General features: G+C 38.5%; 1 protein-coding gene across 1 annotated transcript in view; it reads right to left on the bottom strand.

Annotated features, from left to right (window-relative positions):
* Positions 1 to 15,662, bottom strand: part of PLCB4 (phospholipase C beta 4) — a 97,746-nt gene extending 82,084 nt beyond the window's left edge. The window contains exons 1-5 of the mRNA XM_075035452.1: positions 15,601 to 15,662; positions 12,966 to 13,066; positions 8,797 to 8,877; positions 8,433 to 8,492; positions 6,966 to 7,109 (exon numbers count right to left, since the gene is read on the bottom strand). Coding sequence (XP_074891553.1) covers positions 6,966 to 7,109; positions 8,433 to 8,492; positions 8,797 to 8,877; positions 12,966 to 13,049 — 369 coding nt within the window. The 5' untranslated portion in view covers positions 13,050 to 13,066; positions 15,601 to 15,662. The remainder of the gene's footprint in view (positions 1 to 6,965; positions 7,110 to 8,432; positions 8,493 to 8,796; positions 8,878 to 12,965; positions 13,067 to 15,600) is intronic.
* Positions 15,663 to 15,938: the final 276 nt, after the last annotated feature.

Below are 15,938 nucleotides of genomic sequence, written 5' to 3'. Positions count from 1 at the left end.
TAATCAGATTCCCTTAAAAATGGACCTTATAAATCTATTTTGCTTCAGAAAAAGTAGTCATTTAAGACATTTATTAACATTTAGCTTTTCGAATTATCTTTTTAAGAAGTACTGCATAAAATATGCATACAAATAGAATGTATCTGAGAATCATTTAAAATAGAAGTCTGACTTATGAGAAATGCTAGCATTTGGGTTTTTCTTAGGTGTGTTCTTGTGCTTGAAAACGACCCACCAGTAACAGTCTGCCCTCCCATTTCTCTATTCCCAGCTGCATGAGTAAGATGACTTAGTAGTCATAGTATGGATGTGCTGCCTAGGGATATAGAGAAAGCAAGGTTCATGGGGAGAGATAATATTATTTATTAGAACTGATACAACTCGAAGTCGTTGACAGACTTTGGGAACACTTATCTTTTCCTAAAAATGTTCCCTCACCTATGATGATATAAAATAGTGCTTGGGATAATTTCAGGTTAAATGCTTGATCAAGTCTTAAGTATATTTCAAACTCCTAGAACTGTTGAAATTCAACTAGCATCAACTATCTAAGTTTGTGGGCATGTTTTTGGTTTTTTTAAACAGTAAAATGTAACATTACTGCTGCATTAACACTGTCACAGCTATACAAAAAATTATCCTCATATGATCTGGATTAGTCTGCAGTCCCTTAAAAGCTCCTGAACTTTTCAACACTGACCCATCCAGTAAAATGGCATATGCACTGCAAACAAAAAACCCTTGCAAAATTAAATTACACACAATGCATGCTGTGAATAAGCTTCAGTCTTTCAAAACTCCCACTTTTTTCTGCTAAAAACCGCCATTGGTGCAGTGCTGGCAATGTCACCATTTCAATAGGAAATAAACACACACAGTTCGATTCTGATTTGAAGGCAATGGATTGTAACTACACCAGATATTACAAAATCTAACATTTAAAAGTAAGGTTACCCAGCAATCAGTTCTGAAGTTACTTCTGTACATCAAGAACAGCTACCAAAAAAGGAATACTGCTAGGAAGAAAAAAAAAGTATAGAGAGAAATCAATACACTAACTACTTACCATGTAATTTCTTTGCAGGAGGGGTTGTCCTCATGATTCCCACTTTAGAGGACTCCCTAATCTTTTTGCAATGATAATGCCCTTTAGTGACAGAGACGCCAAATCAGGAACTGCATTCTTTTACACCAAAAGAGCGCAGAACTACAGCCAAACACTCATAAGCCACAAAAGCATCACATCTCTGCTGGTACCACGCAAGGGAGTAACCTAAGAGTTTCTGTCCATTTATGAATCATCTTTACATTGGCATGATGTCCCCTCGGCAAGACGTGGCAGTTCGAGACACACACCTGCTTATCTGTTCCACACCACACAGCTAAACTACAATGTAGCATCTGGCTGCTTGTACTTCAGTTCAGGGCTAAAGCAGTTTCTGGAGCGTTTCATCAGATATGTCCCATGGTTACCAGCTGGCCCCAAATTAACTGAGAGCACTAAGGAAAAAAAAAATGCTTCTGGATTGTGAGCATACTATATAGAAGCAAAATGACATAAGATGAAAAAAATTCCTCATCCACAGGTTAATATACAGGCTCAGCACTCAAACTCTTTGTCCTTCCGAGCCAGAATAGTCTTCAATTAACAACTATCTTCATAATCACTTTTAAGGCACTGTGATCCAGTGCACAGATATTCAGAAAATACCCAAAGCCTGAACACTCTGACAAATGTCAAGCTGGTAACATACTGCTTTCCTGACAACAAACCATTCCCAGATTTAATGTATACTTGTCTGATGACCTTGTGGGAAGGATGAAAGAAGAGCTCAGATTATTCTCAGCTAACATGCTATGAAGAATAGCAGCAGCCTTGCTTGTATGCTGTAATAGCACTCCTTATTTTACAGATGAAGCTGAAAGACCTGTAAACCTATGTAAGTAAACAGGGATAAAGATCTTCAGTTATCTTCTTTCATGCTCAGCATTTCCAAATTGCTACCTCTCCAAAGAAGGAAAATCCTATAACAAGATGAAATTCTGAAATGAGGTAGATAGGAAACACTTCACTTGGGTGTTAGAGAAAGTGGAGTAACAAAATGTTTTTGATAGAAATACAGGATGAGTTTCATTCTTACTGATGGTAGTGCTAAATATTTTCCAATTTTCAAAATATGGTTCAGTACCTTTAATCTGTCAATGTGACTCTTGAATGACTCTCTATATACCACGAATTATTCAAGGTTCATCTAAGAGAGGAATCTGGGCCCTGCTATCTAATCCTAAAGAAATAACAACCATAAAAAGAAACAAAACCAAAGACAAGTACACCTTAAACACAGACCCTTAGGCTGACACAAGAGGCCCAAATCTAAGTACACTGCAGGCTGGAATAAGCAGACTGCGTTGTTTTTTTCTAACAAGATCCAACTTTGTCAAATATCTCTGTAAGGAGAAGGTGCAAGAAAAATTGATCGAAGAAGCACACTCTCAGTTTTTGCTGTAGTACTCAAATGCTTCTGAGGCACTTAGTGACTTTGCATTAGCTGGGGTTCATCAATGAAATGCAGGCAGCAGTGGCAAGGTGCACAGGTAAGTTTGACCTCTCAGCTCTCTTTTAGCCATCAACTTTTCATTTAGTAGGGTTAAAAAGGAAAAAACTATGAAAAGTTAAAAATCACTGTAACCTACAGCTCGTGAAATTCTAGACAAGGTCATCTATGCCTTATTTACAGATTAGGTCAGTATTCTTCAAGACCTCTTGAGATTTTACCTTCACTTTTTCAGTGTAGTCTCTCCACAGTTGCACTTTACTTAATTCAAGCATTGGGAAAGCTGGAGATGCAAGGAGGCACTGCCCTCTCGTTTTGGCATTCAGTGCCTGTGACTGTCAGAGTCAAGGGCTCGATAGCTTGTAGGTTCAGGAAATTCATGGAGAATAGAACCATGTTTCCCAACTCTTACCAAGACAGACACGGCCTGGCAGGATTCCCTGGTACCTTGCCCTCACTCAGCGATTCTGTGACCAGCAGATGTCCCTCTTCTCTCAACGCAGATGTCTCAGAAGTAATTTCTGTTCTATGAAAATTGCTGTATGTCTAACGTAAGACAGCAAAAGCAAGGAGACAAGACTCGCGATGGTGTAAAACCTATTCCCTACCTGACCAACTGCAGCACAGACTTGCAGGCTATTGCTGTGAAAATTCTGTTACAAAAATAAAAGGGACTCTTCTGACATTCTAGTATTTCATCAGGAAAGCTGAGGCCCACACAAATACTCTGTATTGGGAGCTGCCTTATGTGTCCAGACTGCTACCACCCTTCAACAAAGCTTTCCACCCCAGAATGACTTTTGCAGCACTGGAGGGGTCTACTCTGAAAGCGGCTGGAAACATCAAAATAAACCAAAACTATGGGAAAACAGAACTTTTCTGTAATCTGACTGTGGGATATTCCCATGGGAATCTTCTGCTACCTTCTAGCTGCCCTCCTACCAATATGATTTTAGCAGATATTTAATAGCTTGTTTCATGGGAGAAAAATCAGGGTCAACTGAAACAGAACTTTTTTGTAAGTCAGAAAGAGCTATATAGTAGAAAAGTCCTCTGCCAGCAGGGCAGTGGGAACAGTACTTTCTGGCAGAAGGGCAGAAACTATCAGCTGGAGAGATGGTCCTTCCCAACAGCACAGCTAGATCCGGGAAAGAACAACTGTCAGGACAAATTTACCCCTGATATGCAGTAATATTAAAGAATGCAAAAAGAGCTGACTTAGGTTAATCTTTTAAGTTAAACACCTTAATGCATTGCCAAAGTAGATGAGCAAAGAAGACGAGAAGTCCAGATTTTGGGCTGCTGAACTACAACAGCTTTATTGGACTTAGGCCAACTTCAGATAGGCAGCCTACATGCCATGTGCTAAGGCCTCACATCAGCACTACATCGCTTCTGCACTAAGGGAATTCACCCCCAAATACACACTGGCCTTTTCAAGTGTCCTGGAAGAAAGCAGATTATCAGATTACTAGGTCACAGAAAGTCCATCCAGGAAGTAAAAAAAAATACACACATACGGTCACACCTCTAATATGTATGTGTTTTAATTTTAGCTCACAGTAATTTATATAACCTGATTTAATCACGATTCCAAACATTAGATTTTGAATTCCACCTTTTATAGTCACTCTCTGCTACCACAGTGGAGTTGCTTTAGGAGTGGACCATGACAGCTGCTTGTAATCAGAGACAGAGTACACCCTATTTTGTGGTTGTTTTGTTTTAAGAGTGGAAATGAAAACCAATTTCTCAGCTGAAAACACCAATAAAATTTAAGTAGATAGAATGTAAATACCAGAGTTGGAGCTTGGAGACAAGTGGAGAGATAATAAACACACTCTTGTTGTTGGAATAGCTATACTTGGAGCTCAGCGATGACTTGGCCAGACCTGCTGAGCACATCGCCACGAGAGGCAGAGGAATGTGGAGCTGCCCCAGTGCAGAGATGATGACAGATCACAACGGACAGCCTGCAACCAGCCCCTCCTGGAGGGGAAGGTTCACCACTGCCCACAGCACGCACCAGCTCTGTACATGCCCACCTGCCACAGCCAGGGCACCCCTAAGGGACTGCCCCCACACTCTGCCACCCTGTCCTATGGGACCTGGCAGAATCTGCTTCCCCCTGACACCACTCCTTACATGGTTAGCCTGAAGAAGGCAGGAACTTGCATCAGTTTTCTTCTTTGTCATGGTTCCTCAGTTCCATTATAACCCAGCCTTCAGTGAGTAACAATTACTTCTTTTCCAATTGTAAATTATTATCTAGAGAAGCAGAATACCTTCTTGCCCTCTATCTGGGCAGAAAGGTTCTGGGCTTTTGTATTTGGATCTGTCACTGAATTTCCTTGTTTTAAAGTATCCCAATCTGGTGCCAACCAATCCTGACCTTTGTTTATTTGAGGAAGCGACAAAAGATCTACAGCAAGTAATGCTCAACTTCCTCATGGCAACAGGAGGGAAACAACAGAAACCACTACAGATGCATTCCTTACACATATCTGGGCTGCTTAAGCATCTGTCATTGCCCCTTCTTCTCCAAACTCTTGCCTCTGTCATTTCACAAGGGGGGCTTACTTCTGAACATGGATTAAATCAAGGACTATTCTAAACTGCAGTTAGTAGCTGCATAGCTACGTAATGCCACACAAAGACTCACTTCTTCTAGAGGAGATTTACTATGTCCCAGAAGAAAGATGTTTTCTCATGAACAAAACAGGAACAATTAAGCAGGAATAGCTCTATGTGCAGATAACCCCTAGAAAATTTTATTTTAGCACAGAAATATAGCAGCAAGTTGATGTACTTACCATATATGAAAGGCCAATACAGTACAGGCCAATTTACTTCCCATACGCCAATATCCCCAGTGAAGGCAACTTAGAAAGCTCTACATTGGTTTTGGCTTGTTCTATTTTACTGTCTCCCTTGTGCCTCAAACAGGTCAGGTGGATCACCACTGTTGACAAGTTCTAGACATCTGTTTTGGTGGAGTGACTCCCAAATGCAAGACTCTTCACATCTATGGGCCTCTCAGACCCTACCCACAAGCTGTCTGCAGCATGACACACCATTTTTGGTAAGTATCTTGGCAGATAATGAAGCAGTAGATCTTTTCATATAATTAGCTCACCTGTTGTGACAGTGTATGTAATTGGCCAACATACTCCTCACAAACCAATTTGTCTAATACAGTTTATAGAGATCTAAGGTGGCTAAGAAACTTAACTCCAACTTTCTGTTATCAGAATACATCACAGACACTGTTGGATTAAGTATAAAAGTGAATGCTGCCAGTATCTTCTTTTCTTAGCTTCTTAACTGTTTTCAAAATATAACTGTGACATGTTATTTCCCTGAAAGCCTGCTGAAAATATACACAGTAAAATCAATTGAGTGTACCCATGTAAGTTATACAAGTATTTGTCCTGTCATGGAGTTTACTTGGCACTGTCAGTGATCAACCGGGTCTGCCAAGGGATTTAGTGATGCTGCAACCGACAAACAGATACTCAGTTTTAAAGGAGGGGATTTAGCAGGTGCATGTTACTGATCACTATTCAATGTTTTTCTCACAGGCAAAACAGATTATAATACACCCTAAGTACACACAATCAGAAAAGAAAGGCAAAACCCCATGTATTTTTAAAATCCCTTGAATCTCTGGGTCTAAGCTAGTAGCATACGATATCAGTACTCTGGATCAAGTTTCTCAGGGCAGTTTACAGCAGATAGATTGAGTACCAGGCCTTGGTGGAGCCACATAACTTGCATCATGAACTGCAATCTTAAGCTCTCAGGAAAGATAACGTGTTAAAAAGCACCATTGTTTTCTAAGATTGTTCCATGTCAACAGGAAACAGAAAAGAACCTGGCTACACTGGAATCCACTTAACTGTAAAGAATTTTCTTTCCTGCTTTTGTCTTTTCAGATAACATGAACCACACAATACAATTAGGTTAATCGCTGAACAAAATTTTGGAGGGCTGAGCTGCACCCACCAGGAAAATGAAAGTAATTGCACTTCCCTTCAGCATCCCTATGTGTTACAGATCCACTGCATAATTGTCACAAAGTCTGCTGTACAAGCCCCACAGAGAGATACTAAACAGCTGAGGGAATGCTGTGTCTTAAATATTTAATGGTCTCGGTGCCTACTTTTGATAAATCACCATGCATGCACAGACTGATAAAGTCACAATTCTCTTTTCACCGTGGCACACAGACGTGTTACAGAATGCTCCAAATGGATGTTGCTCTGTAGAGTGTGGCAGAAGACATTAAAACAGGTATTTCAGTCAGCCAAGCAGGCTGATTTACTCAGGAAAAACAATTGAGTACTGCTGAGGAGCTCCCCTCTTTTTTTTTTTTTTTAAACTCCCACACACTGTTTAATTGTGAAATACCTTGGCTATTTCTGTGTTTTCCGCTACCATGAAAGTGAAGCTGATGTTCACCAGATCTGTGCCACTGCAAACACACACTATCCGTCCTTCCAACTCACTTTCTGATTTTCCAACAGCCTCAAGTGCAGATAGTATTTTGGGATCCTGTTAAACAGAATAAATAACTTGTTACATTTGCAATACTTCTGTTCTGCAATGCACTATGGTAAAGATGCATTTCCATTAACAAATTTAAACCTTTGCCAATCATCTTAAATGAGTGCTTTCACTTAGAATTATTGTGTGTAAACCTGAAAAACAATATATTCTAACAATTAGGAATGCCATTGTGAGAACTCAGAAGTAAATGAAGTATTTTAAATACATTTTGGAAAGTTAAATTAGAAATTACATATATTTTCATCATGAAAAACTAATCACTCCGAAGACTGGAAACAGAAGAACAGTATTAATCTCTAAGTAAATTATTCCAATCTAGTTAAGTCCATAGTTATTGAGAGTTATGATCTGTGTGACTTTTTGGCTGTTTCTTAACATGTCATACAAGCTGGTATCTCTGTTAAGGGTCGAGGGCTATAGATTTAATGGGCATAAAGAGCAAATTACCTACATAAAGACAGAGGTGAAGTCTGAAGCATAATGGTATGGTTGACAGCACATGAAGCATGGGGTTGTCTGCACTACCACTTCTCATGCCCTTTTGCTACAGGGGGAAAGATTTTAGTCTATAGATTCCCAAGAAAACTACTAAAAGATAGTTACCTACAGTTAAGACAGAAACACTTAACACATGAAAGTGGTAATGTAGAGGTGTTAACAGACATCTATTGCTTCATAACAAATCTTCTAAACTAAAGGCCTGGAGGAGGGAGGCCCACAATTCACTTCAGACAATTCTACCTATTCTTTCTGAAGAATACCACTGAAAATATTTCCAAAGTTTTGGGTTTTTCCAGAACTCCTGGCTAGTACATCTGTTGATATTCTTCAAAATGGCAGACAGTGACCAGCTGCCCTCTCTGACCATCTAACTGCATTAAGAGGGATGCAAACAAAACTTTCTATGTTTTATGTCAATGGAGCAAGAGGGTACAACAAATTTTAAACAGATAGGAACAACATTTGGAATATGAAACATTTTTTTCCAGATCCCTAAAACAAGTATCACAATACACTGTTACAAAATAATTAAAAACTCCTGATATGTCCTCTTAATGTCTGTTGTTCAACCTCCACCGCATCCTGAAAGCTAAGCACTGTACTACATCAGAAAGACCAGATGACAGAACCTTCCCACTGCAATCACACCAGATTACTTGACTTAAAAACTTAAAATTTTAGACTGTGATTGCAAAATAAAAGCAGCATTGCTCGTATTTTTTTAAAGAAATTAACTTTGTCCTGCATTTCACCTTCAGTTTAAATACCCTTGGTTTAAATGAAGAGTATAAACTAAATATAGAGTACCTTTGGTACAGCTCCAAAACGAACACTGTTGATCAGGGAGCATTCTAATACCTGTCCTTCCTGAAATGGCAAAAAAAGGTACAAGTTCAAAGGTCTGTTGACACATGGCTCCATCAGGAATTGCAGCAAAATAAACAATGAATCCTATTTGTAAACACTGTTAATTAACAGTAAAAAGTGTATTTCACTTTTATATCTATTAATTCCCTCTTAAATACTTCACTTCTGCCAATTCTAAAAGAAGAGGACTAAGGCTAGTTTTGTAAATAAACTAACACAGTACTTTAGATTTTTAAAAACTAGACAGAATATAAAACAAGTGCAATAATATCTAATATATCTTCCTGACATAACAGTAATATACCTTTCCTTCACTTCTCCAGCTCAGAAAAAAGCCAAATTCATCCACTTGGAAGAGACAGTTGCTTTCAAAGACAAAAGATTCCTATAGAAAATAAAATACAGACCATTATTTTAGTCAGTTTGACAAATGTCATACATTTATTCATTATTCAAAACCAAAAGATAGTTACATTTCTCCCAAATACCTTCCAGGAGAATTTGCTATTGCCAAGGCAATCAGAAATGAGGGAGGCAGGCTTAAAAAAATTATCTTTTTTAATGATTTGTCTTTTTGCTGCCATTTGAGACATTGGGATGTACTTAATTAATATTTTCCTACTACTTTGCAGCTATGAAGATTTGTTTTGTTTAATAAAAGCAGTGATTCTTACCTAATCAAAAACCTTAATGAAATGGAACTTCAGAAAAATTATTGAAAATTAAATGCTTCAAACTCCGTAAAGATTAAAAACACGTAATTTGCCAATACTACCTTCAGGATCAAATGACCACATTTCATTTTAACAATCAGAATTTGGGAAGCACTTTTCTGTTAGACTATGACAGGATGCATGCCGCAAGCATTTTGTAGCCAGAGTATCTGGCAAGCAGAGTTTGAACGATATTGATTTGTAGAGAAATCAAGAAAGAATGGCATACCAAAGAGGCTAGACAAGGCAAAAAAAAAAAGATTAGCTGAATTAAAAAAGAAACTTCCTCCACACACCTCCAGCCTCAATTAATGCATCATAAATTAAGCTAAAATGCAGGATAACACTGTGCAGAATCAATCACTTTTTAAGTAAAAAAAAAAAAAAAAAGGATCCAGGACTTCCTGACTTCCTTAATTGAAAACCAACAAACATGTGTGCAGGTTACAGCACTGCTTACTGTTTCAGAAATCAGTACTTTGTTCTATGTTAAAGACTGAGGTACCTTTCTGAAATGCCATGTCCTCTCCTGTGCGTATAGCAAGGGCAGCAAGCACATGAATATACATAGCTATTTTCAGAGTCAGGACAATTTCAATTTAGGTAACAAAAACAGGTAAAAACTCCAAGGTCCTCAATCCATGGAGCACGCTTTTAAGTCAGTAAATCTATCCAGGACAGTTTGTTCTCACTGGGTTACTCTGAGGCAGCTCCCCACCCTGACCTGGGATGCAGGACATCAGGCCGGCAGCCACAGGAGCCTTTTTGTCCTCTGCCATGGAACAAGGGCATCAGGTGGTCTAAGGAATGGTTACATTCCAGTCAGGTCTTATCCTGACTTGACACTGGGCATGAAGACAAGCAAGTTCCTGGATCCACAGTTGGGTAATGTCCTTGAGCCCTCCTAGATGGGCACAGGCAAAGGGGACACGCTGTGTTTGGGATAATTGCTCCTTTTCCCTGGACACATTAATTATTGAATGGTGTCCACTTCTGGACAACACTTTAGGTCCTCAAATGAGATTTACAGGTTTTAAGGACTGATACACTGCAGTCTTCCATCCAAGTAGCAAACAACTATGTTAATTTTACAGGTGGGGGAGCTGACATAGAAAGCACAAAGTTGCTGCAGCTCAGTCTGAGCTGACACCACTATACATGAGTTTCCAGCACGCACTGCTCTGCCCATCTTGCTTTCCCATACTTCTATTTTCCTGCCTTCACCCTAACACTCGTCCCTTATGAAACCTACCTGTTGCCAGACACCTCAGATTTACTCGTTTTACAGCCCTTGGAGTCCTGTTTCATACAGAAACGCAGCTAGCTACCAATCAAAATGAGTGCGTCTTGTGTTTCCCGGGAAGATTACTCACACAATAAAAGCCAGGCAACTTTTTCTCATTTATCGTGTCCCCATGTATCAAAAAGCTTTTGATACACCAAAAACGTTGTCTTCACAAAGGTGTCTATGTAAACTGCACTCATGTTGATGTTCCACCCCAGCTGTGACTCTATTGATCAAATTACTTTTTCTGCAATTTGTTGCCTTGTATGGTAAAAAAAGCATCTACCATCAGACCCCATAGATGCAATGTGACCAGTAAGGTTCCTAATCAAGTCTGACTTTTATTTCCCACATTCTGCCAAGATAATCCTGTGCTAGACTCAGACCTCCCAGCAGTCAAACATGATAATGCTTGGCCTAAAATATATTTCCATAATTTTGTAATTCTCCTGGTTAAGGGTCCCTTAAGACGGATCAAGACACTGCTCCACATGGCAATAACCCAGATTTTTCTAACCGCTCGATGAAACTTGGGCACATAAAAGACTCTCATGCTGTACTAGAGCTGTTCAGTCACCCAGACCCTATAACAGGATTCCTAAGTCCCAGTTCCACACTGACCTGCTGTATGACTGTAGTTGACTTACCATTTGTCTTTTTCCCCAACATGACCTTTCTGTTAGGGTGAGGAATTAAGCACAGAATTTCCATGAAAACTAGAATCCTGGATCTGAAAAGTTTTTCTTGAAAACTGCAAGCCTTATAGTATAGGAATCAGATCTGGCTACGTTTGCATAGCCATTTCTAAAACAATGGTCTCTCTCGGGTAGGCTATCTAGTTACTACCACAACACAATTAAATAATCGCCTATGTATATCATAAATCTGATAGTATCAAACAGCCAAACCATCAAGTGCTCGCTGCTTACAGGCTACAGATTTTAACTTTTGAGCCACTAGATTTTTTTACAGCCCTTGATGATTCCTGTAAAATTGCAGATAAAATATACAGTTAGTTACCCAAGTGAAAGCCTTTATAATGTTTTCAGAAGAGTTCCCTTCAAGAAAACAAACCAGGCTTCCAACTGTACCATAGCAAACCTGGAGTAAACTGCAGCAAAACTTACAGCAAGCAATGCAGCTAGAGAACAGCAGGTGGATAGGCAAACATTTTGTTCCACAGGTGGCAAGTAGGAGCCCCTTTCTACAGGGTTTTGGAAGGCAGTAAATTCAGCTGCAAGGAGCAAGACTTCTGGCGCTACCATCTCACCCCACATCTGCCCAGCATTATCTGGTGTCGCAGAGGTGCCTGCTGAGTACACCAACCTACAGTGCAAAAGTATAACTTTGAGATGTCTCATTCTCCCTATCACTGCATCAAGGACTCAGGTGCCTCACCAAGCATTCTTGATCTCACACCAAAATTTGAGCACTTAAATCTCTTTTCTGTATCTGCCCATCCTCTGTTTGTCATCTAAGGTGGAAGAGAAAAACCATGGGCCATACCCCCTCACTTGGATCCTCACAGGCTGAGTTTCTGAAGCAATATTTGCTGAAGGAAAATAAAGCTTTTATGAACCTCCTTTCTAAGGAATTCAGTGTCCACTAGTATCTTCTTAGTTTATCTGTCCCCAAAACTGAAAATACGGGGTAAAACAACTATCTCTATCTTGACAGGCCTCATGATAAAAAATACCGTTTACTTACATTTCAAAACATAAGAGGAAAATACTACTATCCCTGAAGACATTACTGAGATACCTTTAACTTTTAGAGACTTCCTGTCCAAACAAGATTAAAAATAGACCCTGATAAAATTATTCTCACAGGCATATCAATGCTGAGTATAAGGTAAATGTCTCAGCACTTTATTTCGGCTGTCTGTGTAAAATGTCTTTTTTGCATTCCTTTAATAAATTTGGATTAAAGCACAGCTGAAAGTGGCATTATAGTAATCATATTTCAGATAGAGTACAGGCTGATTTTCTGAAGTAGATAAAAACCACTCCAGTTCTCAAATGATGCATTTGAATCAGAATATAAAAGTTTTGTGTTCTCTTACTTTCCTTTGTGAGATGCAGGTCCTCAGTTTATATATTAAAAAATAAAGACATATTCCCCCCTGCCTCCATTTGATAGATGTACAAAAAATGGAAGGATTCACTTTGTTCAGCGATGTGCTTTATGAATCTGCAAAGATAAGCGCTTTATGCATGTTACAGATATGTTGATCCAAATCTCCCTTTCTCTTCCTCTGGGCTTATTTCAAATCAGAGGGATCAAATATATTTTAAAGTTATTTATTTTAAAAGCAAAAATCTGTATAGCAATAAAGTGTGTTGGTATTTCCTCCCCACACACATTTCTGGAGTTATTTGAAAGTTTATTTGTGTACAATGAAAGCAAAACATGAAATATTCGTAACATCTACATATTTAAAAGAGAATAGCAAATGAAATGCAACTGGCCTCTTACCTCTTCATATCTATCAAACACAGCTCCATCTTGCATGAAAGAGGGAACTGGCTTCTGCCAGTTAAATTCGTAAGGTTTTGCCATGATTATAGAAGAAAAACCTGAAATGGAATGAAAAAGCAGAGTTCAATTACCGTCTTTTAGGAGTATTTCAAAGTCTAAGCAGGGAAAAAAAGGTGACTTTTCGTTTTTCCTTTCACACAGAAGTATTAAAAAGTCACAGTGCATTTCCAAATCAAGAGTTTTCCTTGTAAGAGTATTTTTGTTTCATAACTTTAAAATGAAAAATACTTGTAAAATATGCGTCTGAACTTAATTACTTGAAAAAACACTTGCACTGTAACATTGCTTTAGCTTAAATACATGCTACATCACTTCTAGAGTATAATGAGGCTGGGATTAACGCAGCCCTAGGCGACACAGAATACCACAACCTGTAATATACATAAGTGTTTCTTTTTTACAGGAAAACATCAGATCCTACATAAACAGATTTTATTTTTTTTAACATTCTAAATTCTATACTACACAGGTAGTAGGAAACACATTTTTCCTGTTTTGTATTTCAAAATCCATTCGTATTAAATAAAGTCCTGGGTATTTTCAGTGGTATTTTACACGTAACTCAAGATACAGATAATATATAGGTCAAAATTCATCGGGAAAAAAACCTGTTTAGGTATATAGGGCATTAAATAAAATTAGCTTGCAGTATTGTGCATTTCTGCAAGCTTAGGAATGTGAACAAAGCTGTTCATGTAGAATATAAAACAGAAGTCATAACGTATGGACCTTACAAGAAAGACTATCAAATTATTCAGTATCCTTTCCAACACCTTGGTGCCTTCTAGGTTATGCTGCTTCACAGCAGAAAATGTCCCAACTACATACTCTGAAATACTGAGGTTCATTTTATCTGAAGTAAAGTGCATCTGCATTGTTCCTGATTACTAATGCCATCTAGGACACACAGTATCTTGGTTACTCCTTTATACAGTGGACCAGAAAATCTTGCGTGAGGGGGAATACACTTGGCAGCAGCAAGATGAGACTGACTCACAGATGTCAGCAAATCATTCTGTGAAACAGTATATTGAGGATGAATACAGCACATGGTCACAATAATCTGATCTCACACACTACTGCCTGTCTCACAGGTGAACACCACCTTACCCCGTTCTTGACTGCTTACCCTAGCCCTTCCTCTGACAACCTTCACCTACTATTGGCTGTCTCTAGCAGCATGATAGAGGGCTGAGCGTAGCCAGTACAGTTCTTACTCTGTTACAATGCAGGCACACAGCCCAAGCAAAGTTTGTCTAAGTGAGAAGAATAAAAAGCATACATAAAATTCAAGGGAAAGCATGACAGCCTGTGTAATCTATGCTATGCATATCATCTCTGTAGTGTTTGTGTATGCCAAAACTCTGAATAGCAGACTAAAATATTACCACTTAGATAACAATGCTTCCACAAAGTTCTTAGAAATGTCTACTTTGACTGAACTTTAAACCCAGAATAGATGCAACTGTTAAAAAAAAAAAAAAGAATTTTGTAGTATCCTTCTTCTCTGTCTTGTTTTCGTTTGTATCAAAAATGTTCTAACAAGAAAAAGAACAAGAACAAAAGAATTCAGAGGATACTGTTAAGACTCTGTCCCAGCACGGACTTTAAGAACAGTTACTTTTGATAGTTTTCTACTGAAAAAATACTCTTACTACTAAAAAAACGTGAAATACATTTTCATGCTGCCTATCTCTTTATCTCCTGCCCTTTTTTGAGCATTGATACAGGAATATCAAAAATACATATCACATTTCCAAAGCGTTAGGAATAAGATAAATGAATTCATTCTCCATAATTGTAAAAAATACATTTTAACAGTTATTGACAAATACAATATGACAGAACACATTAAGTGTTCACTTCTATTGAAAATGGGATGAAAACTCAAAATACATATCTGTACTCTCCATTTACAAAAATAAGGCTAAACAATATTTAAGACTATTCATCTGCACTTTTTTTTTCCCTGATGAAGAGACGCTCTGAACAAACAGAGGACAAGGAACTAGGGCCAAGAAGCAATCAGCTACATTTAGTATATTATCGAAAGCCCCCTTCTCTTTTTGTCAACTCTGTGCATTTGGCTCTTACCACTCTGTAAAAGAGTAATAATATCTTCTTCATGAGGACCATAAGATGTTTTGAGATCCTTTCAGGGAATGTGGTAGATTACTGAATTTTTATTATTTCTTAAAAATACACTTACAATTTTAGGGTCTCTTCCAGTTTAGAGCTACAAAGAGCTGCTCTTTCCTTGTTCCATGGAGGAGGCTGCATAATAGGAGAGCCATCCCATTGCAGTAGCATGATGGTGTCTTGTTCCATACAGCTCACAGACTTCACACAGTAGCTCAATATAATCACAACACCTTGAAAACTTAGTGCTTGTTCTTAGAGCAAAGCTACATTTGTAGATAAGCAGCTTCAGAAAGCTGTTTTCTGACTTCACAGGCTTCATTAACGGTAAAGTTGAAACCAGAACCAACAAAACCCCATCCTATACAACAAATCCTCAAAGGTCTTGGAAAAATATCCCTTAGATTTAAAGGAAACTTAAAAAAATACACACCTGAAGTGATAAACACTCCATTTTTATGGCATTTTGACCACTCCCTTATCTGTTTAAATGACTTTCACTATCAGAATGTTCCCAAGGAAAAAAGTTACTTCAAATACGACAGGTAGTTCATGCAGCAATACATGCTATCAGCATGTGAAGTTCTTCTGGGAAAAGCAGACACATTCTGTGCTAAAACATAAGAAATGCGATGACACTGTTAAGACTGTGAAGAATATTATTCCACAGTCCCTAGCCTATTTACATGGCCTTTACCCTTTTTTACTGACATTGAACCCCATACAGACGCAGACTGCAAAACCTACAAGCACTGGAACTGCTCTGAACTC

Source organism: Buteo buteo, chromosome 9, assembly GCF_964188355.1.
Source record: "Buteo buteo chromosome 9, bButBut1.hap1.1, whole genome shotgun sequence".
NCBI lineage: Eukaryota > Metazoa > Chordata > Aves > Accipitriformes > Accipitridae > Buteo > Buteo buteo.
The sequence above is the reverse complement of the archived record's forward strand: the minus strand, read 5'-3'. Positions and strand labels throughout refer to the sequence as shown.